Source organism: Astatotilapia calliptera, chromosome 23 (assembly GCF_900246225.1).
Source record: "Astatotilapia calliptera chromosome 23, fAstCal1.2, whole genome shotgun sequence".
Lineage (NCBI taxonomy): Eukaryota > Metazoa > Chordata > Actinopteri > Cichliformes > Cichlidae > Astatotilapia > Astatotilapia calliptera.
The window spans coordinates 11,035,706-11,047,136 of record NC_039323.1 but is presented as its reverse complement, the minus strand read 5'-3'; the positions used below and the strand labels follow the sequence as shown (position 1 = coordinate 11,047,136).

General features: G+C 44.9%; 1 protein-coding gene across 1 annotated transcript; it reads right to left on the bottom strand.

Annotated features, from left to right (window-relative positions):
* Positions 1-215: 215 nt before the first annotated feature.
* On the bottom strand, positions 216-10,379 carry tmem59l (transmembrane protein 59-like). The gene is made up of 8 exons (XM_026159476.1): positions 9,905-10,379; positions 8,851-8,956; positions 8,069-8,163; positions 7,787-7,939; positions 3,763-3,868; positions 3,551-3,665; positions 2,921-3,038; positions 216-1,969 (listed from the first exon to the last, which is right to left on the bottom strand). The coding sequence occupies exons 1-8, from the start codon at positions 10,067-10,069 to the stop codon at positions 1,811-1,813; spliced, it is 1,017 nt and encodes a 338-aa protein (XP_026015261.1). The 5' UTR covers positions 10,070-10,379; the 3' UTR covers positions 216-1,810.
* Between the last annotated feature and the right edge of the window lie 1,052 nt (positions 10,380-11,431).

Sequence of the window (11,431 nt, the reverse complement as noted above, 5' to 3'; positions counted from 1 at the left end):
AGTGCTTAAAGGCTTAGAATAAAGCACTGTATGAATGTGATTTCAGTGTAGCGTTATATAAGTACCGGACCATTTGCCATTAATCTTCTGCTCTCCATGCTACCGTTAAGCCTGATATTATTTCTGTCTTTACGAGCTTCACACACACGCTGACACAAGCACGCACGAGTGCGCGCTTTGTCTGAGGTTTTCTATAGGAATGAAAAAAATCACGCTTACCATGAAAACACTTTATTTCATCATGTTGTATCGTTTCATTGAAAATTAACAGACCAGTAAAAAGGAAACAATACAGTTTGAAATCCATCTTCACGTTCCTTGCGGCATACCTCCGGCACAGATATCGATCGGATGGCTTTTTAAAAAATTATTATTAAGAGTCCTTCCTGTATATCATGAGGATATTGTCATTCGTTATTACGCATTCTATTCAAGGTTTACAGTAATATGAACACAAAAAAAATCACAAGTCTACAGTAGAGTTGTGCCGTAGTGGCGAGCGGTTAAGATAAACTATCAAAGAATCACTTGCATGCACGCTTTTTTGTCTACATAGCCTGGATTAAAAGAGAGCGCTACAGGACATCTAAAGCACTGAGAGGAAAACAGAAAATCTTTTCTAAGACTGCGACTGTGCTCAATAACAAAGGTCTGTGTTAAAAGCTTTGCATTACACACTGTTACAGAGGGAATCCATCAGTATGTGCTCCTAGGACATACAAAATAGTCAGCTATTAGAAAGCACATATAACAGCTATGAAGTCTTGAAGTGATAGAAGAGCAATAACAGAATAATTATCATCATAATAATAACAATAGCATTATTAATAATATAGCAACAGGTGTGATCTGTCTTTGTGTGTGTGTCTCTCTCTAGCTGATGTTACAGTAGTTTACATACAGACTAATTACATTTGCATGATGACTGAACTGTACATGGTACTGCAAAAACACTAACGGGTAACTCACTTTGATGACTCGGAATATAACGAGGAGAAAATAAATTAAGGTCGATTTTTGCTCATTTTTAAAGACGGCGTCCGGTTTAAGATTTAATTCGAGCTGTGTGAAAAGACAAAGATCCAGAAAACACACGGGACTGAGGCGACGAGAGACGCCGACGTGCTGTTTTTGTACCTCTGAACCCGGCGAGGGTCACTCACCTGAGAACCGTTTCACGCTGCCGAGACGCGAATCTCAATTTCGAGGCCATTTCTGCACAGATCACGGTGCTGACTGAGTAAACGGATCATAAACTGCGAGGGATTACTCTCAGAGTGTTTCGCTCACCTTTCATTCATCTTCCTTTCCTCTCAGAGCTGTTTCTCCCTCTTTGCTGTGAGCAAGCCACTAATTAATCCAAACTCTCTGAGAACGAGGGAAATTGAATCTAAGATGAAGCTCCGCGTTTGTCTTCTTGTCCACACTTGACGAATGACACGAGCGCTCTCGGCTGCGGTCTGTCCTCTCTGCTTGTCTCGCGCGTGGCTCGGAGACGAGACTCATCAATAAGCAATGAGCGGGCTAACCATTAGGGAACGACCTCGCTTGACGAAACCTGGATTGTACAAAGTAATGAAATGCATGACAGGTGGAGCTGACACAGAAAAAAACCCAACTGACTGACACGAGCTAGATGTTTGTGTGAGATCACTTTAAAAGATGGAGGGTGCCATGCTCTTAAGAATATGTTTCTTTAAAATTCTGCTGATGGAGTAAGCATCGTAATGTGTTTCTTTCACCCCACCCCTCTTCTCTGACGAGCCTCAGAGTTTAGTCACCCGCTGAAGCGAGACAGCCGCTCTCCATCCTAAACGCACGTTTTGTTCAAGTCGACCTTCACCGGCAGCGGCCCGGCTTCCTGGCTCTCCTCCGATTGCTTTACGGTGACGGCGATGACGGGACTCAGGTGGTACGGGTTGACCTTGTGGGCGTTTTCCAGAAACTCTTTATCTCCGTTGATACTCAGCTAAAAAGATACAAAGAATTTATTTTTTTTTTTTTTAAAGGCACATAATACCATATGGCGTGGATAAACTGACAGTTCTAGGAAAGCGTTTGTGTACTGCTGTGATTTAAAAGCTCCTTTTTCTAAAGGGAAGAGAAGGCACACGTCTGAGGTTTGACAGTAGCCGACAGCTTCAGCGATGGAAAGAGGAGATTTCTACCTGTATCCTGTTTTGCTTTGTTTTTCATGGATTTTTACCGCAGGCGTTTTGAGGATCCAGGACAAAAATGTGAGACCTGACAAACACACATCTGTGTATTCCCAGTTTATCAGAGTCAAATATATAAAAAATTCTTCAAAGTCTAAGTTGGTAATGCTGCGATTATCTAATGTTTGAAACATTCCCTTTTCTTTAAAGCTTTCTGAGAAGACTGAAGAACTCGTCACGATGTACGTCCTCCAGTGCATTCACAGCATGTTTGCATACACAGCAGCTTTTATTTACTCATAATTACAACTTGTGTAAACTATCAACAGATAAATAAATCAAATAAAACTTGTATGTGTGGCTGAGATATGTTCAGTAACAAAGCAAAGTGAGACACCGGAGTGCACAAAACATGCTTGTGATGATCCAGCCTGGTAGCATGTTTTAAGGCTGTGACAGGCTGCAGATGAAGTGCGCCTCACTAACGACTAATGGATTGGATGAGCAGAAAGGGAAGACCGGGAGAAGACATGCTAGCTGCTGTGGATGGGAAATGCTGATAAGAATCAGATATCAAAGCAATGTTTATGCCGCCTTCCTGGAATGAAATCCAGACTCAGACAGAAGTGGGCTGTTGTTTGGTTTGTGTTACTTTAAAGGTGTCCTTAAGGAGCTCCGAGATTAGAAAACACAGGTGCACTGCCCACCCAGGCAGAGCAGAATTCAAGATTTAATGTTGATTCATTTCTTTTCCAAATGTGTACCTGTGTCTTGATGTGCTGCTCCGGTGCGGTAACGAGGCTGGCACAGCTGAGCCACAGCATGACCATGATAGACAGGAAGAGACAAGCAGCTAAAATCCACCGTGGAAGGCCAGAACGTCTGCAGAAGGAAGCGGGGGAGCAGGGGAGGGCGTTAGAATGAGGTGGGCCAGAAAGACCGAGAAGATCGCCAAATTATACATAAATGCGCTGCAGATGTTGCATAGACTTAAATAGCATCTTGTTAATGCAATTAAAGTTCAAAGTCAAAGAATCAGAGAGGTATTTTTCTGCATGTTGAAACTCGTTTAGTGAAAGAATCACTTTATTTGATTCTCTGTGGTTATAAATGGCGTTTTATGAGTTTTGCAAACAGGATGAACTTCATCTGTTCAGCTGTCTTTGTCAGTTAGGACGTCAGTGTAAGGTCGGGGAGTTAAATGTGTCCACTGCCAAACACTGCGCGATACTGCAGCTCTGTTAGCTGTGCTAGATTAGCTTCATCAAACAGGTTTCAAGTGTCTTTAGGTTCATTTTCATGCAGGCTCCAAGGAACGCTTGTGTAAAAGCAATTTAAATTTATGATAAACGCCCTGCTTAAATCATTTAATTGGTGATTTTCCACAGTGTCACCTGGACATGCAGCCGAGGAAGTCGTGCTCAGATGCGAGGTCCTCCGGGTGCTGGACGGCGTGTTTCCCTTTCGCTGCAGCTTTGGGAGTTCCCTTCTCCCCGTGTCCCCTCGCACCTGACACACAGTTAAAAAAGTGGACATCAGTTCTAGCTGAAACAACAAATGGTGGGATATTGCAGAAGCATGGATGTGCGGAGCATTTTGGTCTAACCGTGGGGCCTCTGGGTGTGAGAGTGGACCTGAGGCCAGGGTTTGTCTGCCACGCTGGATCGAGGAGCCTGCAGCTTGGGCAGAGAGTACTCCATCTCTGGCTGGCTCTGAGGAGAGGAAAACAGCATCAGAGGAGCTCCTAAGCGATGAGAAAAGTCAGAGCAAACACATAGAAACCCCACAGAAGGCATCCAGGTGATCCTACGTCACCTTAAGGTCACGATTATAGTGAAAACCTTTAACATTCAGTTAATCTTTGCGGAAATTCTGACTTTGGACACAAAACACCTGCTTCTCTTTTCTCTCCTTCATACAAAGATTTGAGATTCTTACCCACAGACAGCCCTGGAGCTGGAAGGATGATTCAAACTTGTATTCAAGGACATTTCAGCCCTTTAAGAGCCGTCTGTGAGGGTACAGTCTACAAACGCTCCCCGTGAGTTTCTCAGTATAACGACAGAGTCTTTCCGGACTCTGAATCTTTCTCCTCTGTTCAGTAAAAGTTCATTTATTCGTACTTCAGCATTTAACGTCGTGTGAAACCAACGCCGTCATTAGAATTCGTTTTTTCAAGCATGCTCAGTTTCCTTTTCTCTCAGACACTGAAATAAGTTCACTAAAGCTCCTTTTAGTGGGACACCATCTCTGAAAAACATCTTTTTAAACCCACATAGAGCCTGCTGTTGCCATTTGCACTGTTGTGTGTTTCATTACGTGCGCGATGTTTTCGGTTCCCCTGGAGAACTCATTAAAAGAGGATTTTGCCTCCCTACTGCTGACCCTCCCTCCACTCTAAACAGCAGCTGTAGTCAGTTGTAACGATACTATTGCTGGCCTCAGCAACAGCACACTCTCACAGGCCTACTAACAGCACAACACATCCCCGTGGAGTGTCTTCTTCCCCATTATTCATCCATTCGGACACTCGACGGGATCTGAAACCTCTTGCTGTGTCGGACACTATAATCGAGGATCACTTTCACTTTATTCTTTACTTTGTTTTGGAAATGAGTGATCTGCTAACTTAGTGAGTGATTTCAGTCACATGACCAGAGCAGCAAAGGACTGCTGACGCGCTGCAAGTCACTCTGGAAACTGAGTTTATTCTCACTCATTTTCAGTGGCGGTCCTAGCCTGTTTGGTGCCCCGGGCAAACACTCCCTCTTCCGCGCATGTTCTCGCTTCGCTTGTGGGGGTGTCCTCCACGACGTGTTTGTCAGATAAACTGGTCGTAGCTGTGGATCTGAGAGCGTGTGTGGATGTTTATCGTCCCCTGTCCAGGGTGTACCTCAGATTTCGAGCCTTCCTGTTCTGTGGCCAAGAGTATTTCACCGTGCCTATGCAGGAAACATGCACTAACATATGCATACGGGGGGGACTATTGTGCTACCCTTTTGAAGGAAAAAAACATGTACACCTCCCCCATTCCATCTCACAGTCCTGATCAATCAACATCAAGAAGGGATCCAAGTTAAACTGTGATTGTCATCCACACCCTTGCTCCCTGCAGCAGCTCTGCATCCAGCACACGTGTCGCTTGTGTCCGTGTTTATGTCAGTATTTATTCACCGCACACAGAGTTCAATTTGTTTGTTAACAAAAACCACGGCTCAGCTGGAAGAGGCGCTTAATCGATCCATTTTGTTTCAAACGCTCTTCTCCCGCCACCTCATCGAGGGCTGAACTGTCAAAACAACAAGGTGGTGTTGAGAAGGGATAAAGAGGTCTGCTTTGCAAGTCTTTCTTTAAAATTACAAGTTTGTTTTTCCCTTCAGTAGGAATAACTAAGAATCGTATACTGTCTGGTTCCTGTGAGCCGCCTGCTTGTTTTTATGATGCTTGCTCATATTATTATCCTCGCAGCATGGTGTCAGGCAAAGCTCTCTGTATACAGTCAGCCTGTAATGGACAGCCATGTCATTTTTATTTCAGGCAACAGCGGTTTATTCCCCCCTCCTCTCTGCTGTCCCGATCCTTAGCCCGACTTTTTCTGTTGTTTCAACACTCGGGGAGTCAATCTGTCGAGTTGGTGGCGGTTCGCCAGCTGCCCACTAAACACAGGCCTGATAGTTTTCTCACTGCCTCTCGGAGCCTGCTGGTTTCCCCCTGCTGCTCCAGTCTGCGTGTCGCTGCCATAAAGAGCAAACATCCATCACCGAGTCCAAAAGAAATGTCGGTAATTTCATATTCTGCGCTTGCTCCATCGCCATATATGAGGTTGAGAATTACAGCCCAGCGTGCACACACATTTTTATACCTAATAATGAATTTCAGCATAACAGACAGCTCTGTGTTACACAGAAGCCTTTGTGTATGCGTTAGAGTGCATAAATACTATCATTTCCCACAGAAGCCTTTAATTATGTAGCTTTAACTGCCATTGAAGTCACTTATACAAACGGGAAAACACTTGGGAGAGATGGTTTTTGATTTTGGAGGATCTGTCTGGGCAGTCGGTGGTTAAACAGACCCAATCTTATTTTAGCTTTAATGTAGAGGTGGTTTACTGTGTTGGCTTTAACAAAAAAAGATACACTAACATCTGAATTTACTCTTTTCAAAAACAGAAAACGCGACAAATGCTGAATCTTTTTTCCACTCTGCATCTAAAGACGCATGGCGATGGATAATGGAGAGGTTTTTTCCAAGTCAGCCAAGGTCACCAGACACACATGACCTCAGCTGTCAATGGAGAAAAGTCTGCATCAGCACCACAGCGGAAGAAGCACTTTCACTTTTTCACTGTTCTTCGGCGTAGTCTGTTCTGTTTAATCTTGCAGTGAGTTTCCATCGTGAGGTGAGCTCAACAGCTGGTCATCAAATATGCATGGCAGCGAGGGGAAGTGACATCATTTAAAAGGAAATTTATAAACAATTAAAGTGCAGTGAGGGGGAAAAAAAAACCCACCCAGCTCTCTGAATTCAGCCACCTTTCCTCCACCCCGCTGTGTGCCCTTGTTCACTCAACCTTCACAGATGCACTGACTCTAAAATGAGCTGTGGCCCAGGCTGTACACAGTGTATACCAGAGGATACATTTCACAGTTCTAACGGGAAGGAAGCAGAGATGAGCTCATCCAGTAATCTATAAGGGCTCGCTGGCTTGCCTTAACCTCCAATTAAAAACATATGAGGCGTAAAATCGCAGTAAGTAGTCATTTTATATTTTTCCAACACCGGTAGGCAACAGACCCTGCATGAACGAATATATCCTGAATATACTGTGCAGATACTGTGTACATGCAAATTAAAATATTCTGTCTTTCCAGTCACGTGGTGGGAAATTTGTAGAACAGACTGAAGATCTGACCGAAGCAAAAAAAAGGATTCCATCTTTTTGGTGGTTTGTCTTAATTTTGAATGCGGGGTAAGAAAAGCGGCGTAAATGCTCACACTGCTGTTTTTATTTACAGGTGACACATTCAGGGCATAACTGAAAAGTAAAACAAACGTTCCTAACAGCCAGCCAGTGATGACGCGTGTGGCTGCCGTGGGATCAATGACCTCAGTGAACATTTTCCTGCATTGCTACTGCAGTCAGATCCAACCCGCAGTTATCTCCTTACATCATTCTTTTATATACAGCTTATGGAAGGGGTGTCCAACATTAGGTCCGGGGGCCTGAATCGACCCAGCGAAGACATCAATCTGGCCTAATTGGTTGGCTTTGTGAATTTATGTGAAGGACATAAATTTTGGTGTTTTCACAAGTTTACAGCTTCTCCTGCTGATGAAGAGCTCCCCCTGTGGCCACTCACAATGCACCGAGGTAATTAAATTACATATTAAACACATTTACGTCTTTACAGTTTAAGCCCTAAGAGTCGTCAGCATTTCTGATTAAATTGCTTCTCTGTCTTACATTAAGGTATCTCACTGTGGAGTTAAACTTGTTTACACTGACAGAAATTGGAGTTTCACTGGTTCGGCTAACATATCAAAGCTATATGTGGCCCACAGTGTAAAATGAGTTTGACATCCCTGCTCTATGGTGTTCCCTGTCTCCCAGTGCCAGCTGGTCCTACCTGGAAAACCACAACCTTGCCGTCGTCAGCCTGCAGGTAGAAGGTCCAGGTGGAGGAAATGAAACTCTGGGCGGAGCTGACAATGTCATTGCACCAGCTGGACACGGCCTCCATCACAGAGGGCGGCTTTGGGCGGAGAGTCATGGCCTTCAGCTGCAGGAGAAAGAGCAGGATGGCAGTGAGGGTGGTCTCCTGTGTACACACTTGTGCCAAGTTTAAACCGACACCTATAAGTTGTGTGTGTCTGGGTGCACCCTTTGAGCGCAAAGTGCTCTTTCTCACCTTCCTTCTCTTGATCTCGGGTTCGGAAGGCTGGCTGGCACAGCCGGTGCTGCAGGCCTCCTGCTCCAGCAGCTTAATATATGCCTCTTGGCATGCTGTAGAGAGAGAGAGAGAGGGCGCAGTAGTGAAGTATGACAGAATATATAAAAAAGGAAAAGAGCAAAAGCAGGTTGACAGCGCAGATGAAGGAGCGAGAAAAGAAAGAATGAGCACAAAAGGGAAGTCAGCAGAGAAGAAATAAAACAGGTGAGGGCAGAAAGAACGGACACAACCGAGACGACTTGCTCCACAATGCTGTTACTGAAGCAGGAGGAACCGGGGTATCTGCTGTCTGGACAGCAAATCACATCATTGATTTTCAATACCGCAGTTCAAACAGGGAGAACAGCCTGAAACCCCCCACCCTGACAAAAACGAGCCTGCCAGCTTTCAGAAAACACCGCAGTGTTTACCAGAGCTTTGATGTTGCTCTCCAGATTTTATTTTCAAATCCAGTCCTGTCTTTTCCAACGACTACAAAAACACCAAATTCGAGATAAAAGAGCCATTGTGCTTCGTATGGATTTTGACCCTCGTGACCTCTCTTCAGGATTTTCTTTCTTTTTTCAATCTGATTTACAATTAACATTGAAGAAAATAGATAGATAGATAGATAGATAGATAGATAGATAGATAGATAGATAGATAGATAGATAGATAGATAGATAGATAGATAGATAGATAGATAGATAGATAGATAGTCAAGCTAACAGCCCAATGGACAGCTTGACACACTGACTCACCTCCCTGACACTCCTCCCTGCTGGTATTAAAGCCAGCATTGCCATTGACAAACTGGCAGATGGAGTAGAGGCGACAGCCACGGTGACAGGCGTTCATTATGGAGTCCTAGCAGTCAAACAGACAGAAGGGGGGGTTCAAAATTAGAGATGTCTCCTATAGTCTTGGATAAACTCCAGATAACCTTGTTAGGAGCTGTGACATAGATGGGTCATGGCATTCGTAATGACACGGTGCAGCTGTAATATTATGGCCTGACATAAACAGTTTATAAGACGCGTTTAGATGCTGCCAGAGAAAGCTGATGGTAATAAGCGAGCTCCATGAAAATTTTGCAGGATACTGATGTGGTGAGAGGAGGATGCACATTGCTGCATCCTCCTCTCACCACACTCTTGATGCAAATAAAGAAACAGCGTCCTCTGGTGGCCTCGCTGGGAATAGACGAGACAAAAAAGGTTTTTGGCCAGTTTATTACAGCCTTGAGCTTTTCATCATCTTTACTGCGTTTCCGCGCTGATTCGGAGGGAGGGGAAAGGCTGTTTATCCCAAAGCGCGAAGGTGAATGCGTACACAGCGTGTCTGGAGTCGCTGTTCTGTGTGATGGACGCAGAGCTTTGGATCGCAGATTTCAAACCGGGTGTTTGCAGCTCTACCCTTTGCCGCCCTGCAGGGTGTCTGAACCACACCTGAAGGCAGCAGAGGAGGAGAAGGGGGGGAGGGGGGAGACAAACACCCGAGATATAAAATCTGTAATCCACGGAAACTCACAAACCTCACGGTCTCAGCCTGCCGCCCTCCGTCTGGCCTTGTCTGCGTAAACCTGTCTACAAACAGCGGATCCGAGTGGGTCACTGACGCAGTTCACGTCTCGACTGGCCTTTAAGATGCACACAGAAATCAGCTGCATCCATTTTCGGCCTAAGTGCGCCGAAGCGTCCCTGAGGCCCTCGCGCGGACCTAAACACGTTCACTGCGGGTTATCGTGAGCTCTGGCTCCCCCGTTAGTCTGCGCTGCGCGCCGCAGCGGGATGGAGCCTGCCGGGGACAACTTACTTTAGCGGGGCTTTTGTTTCTGATGGTGAGCGCGCACTGCTTCTTGCAGTAATTGATGTCGCCCAGCTGGTCGTCAAACAGATCGGAGGACGCTGCAGCAAGTCCAGCGAGGAGCACGGAGAGCAGGGCCGAGAGCGCGCACATCCTGCCGCCGAGCCGAAGCATGCCAGATCCCGGAGAGAGCCGCGGAGAGTCGCTTTGTGGCGCCACTGCTGCTGCGGATGCTGCTGCTGCCTCAGCCCGGGTCCCGTCTGCCGCTCCGCTGATCTGCCTCTGCCCGTGGCGTCACGCGCATCATCATCATCACGCACGCGCCGTCAAACAGCCTACTCGATCCGCAGAGCAGCCTTTGCTGCAGTGCATAAACGAGCAGCGGAGAGGAAGACCTGACCCACACCTGAGACCTCACAGAGACACAACACGCAACTCACGGTCACGCCTGTTAGAAGAACGGTTTACTGCTGGGTTACCTGAAAAAGGGGGATCATGAAAAAGTTTAACCGATGCTAGTTATAGAAGTATATGTATAGAGTATATGTAGCATAACATAACACAACATAACATAAAATAATATAACATAATGTAACGTATTATAACATAATATAATGTAACATAGTATAATATAATACAATATAATATAACATATAACTGAGAGTATTTGTGAGCATTTGTACCTGAGAGTATCCATATGTTTCTGACAGTATTTGTGAGTATCTGACAGCATCTGTAAGTTTCTAAGAGTATCCGTGAGTATTTGTGAGTATGTGTGAGTATCTGACAGCATCTTTAAGTGTCTTTAAGTTTCTGAGAGTATCCGTGAGTATTTGTGAGTAACTGACAGTATCTGAGAGTGTCTGGGCTAACTGTGTGTAAGCTCTTAATGAAACAGAGTGTTTTGGCTCCTCCTCTGTCTCTGACTGTCCATTACTCGTTTCTGCTTTGGGTGGATATCTGTGGGCGAGTGTCATTTTTTATTCTTAATATTTCTAATCACTCTCTGGACCCTCTGATGCTGATGCTGTGATCTTGAGGACATCGACCTGAGCAGCGCTCCATTTTCTGTGTAAAAACTTAAGCAGAGCCTCACCTGCAGATGAGCTTTCACAGTTTTTCCTCTTGTGTTTGGAAGAACACGTGATGCACTTTTTATTCTGCATTGTTCTTCCCGTCATCTCATTAGTGCCAATTCTGTGTGAATGCAGGGGCGATGTTTTAAATCCATTTTTACATCGGTAAAAATATCTTTGGTGCAGATGTTTTAAAATGTGTTTTGTGAAATAACATCTGGATTAGGCGAGTTTACAACTGTATGCCTCCCACTCTTCAGGATCAGATTCACTCAGAGGTGAGAGCATTACATCCATGTGGTGAAAGACTGCAGCCCAAATATTATTAAAAACACAAAATACAGTATTACCTGTTCTCCTGCATTAGAGCTAATAAACTGTAATAACTTAAAATAAGTTGTTTTACAGGTGTAAAAACAAAACAAACAACACAGCTTTTGCATTCAGTGGGGTTGTGTTA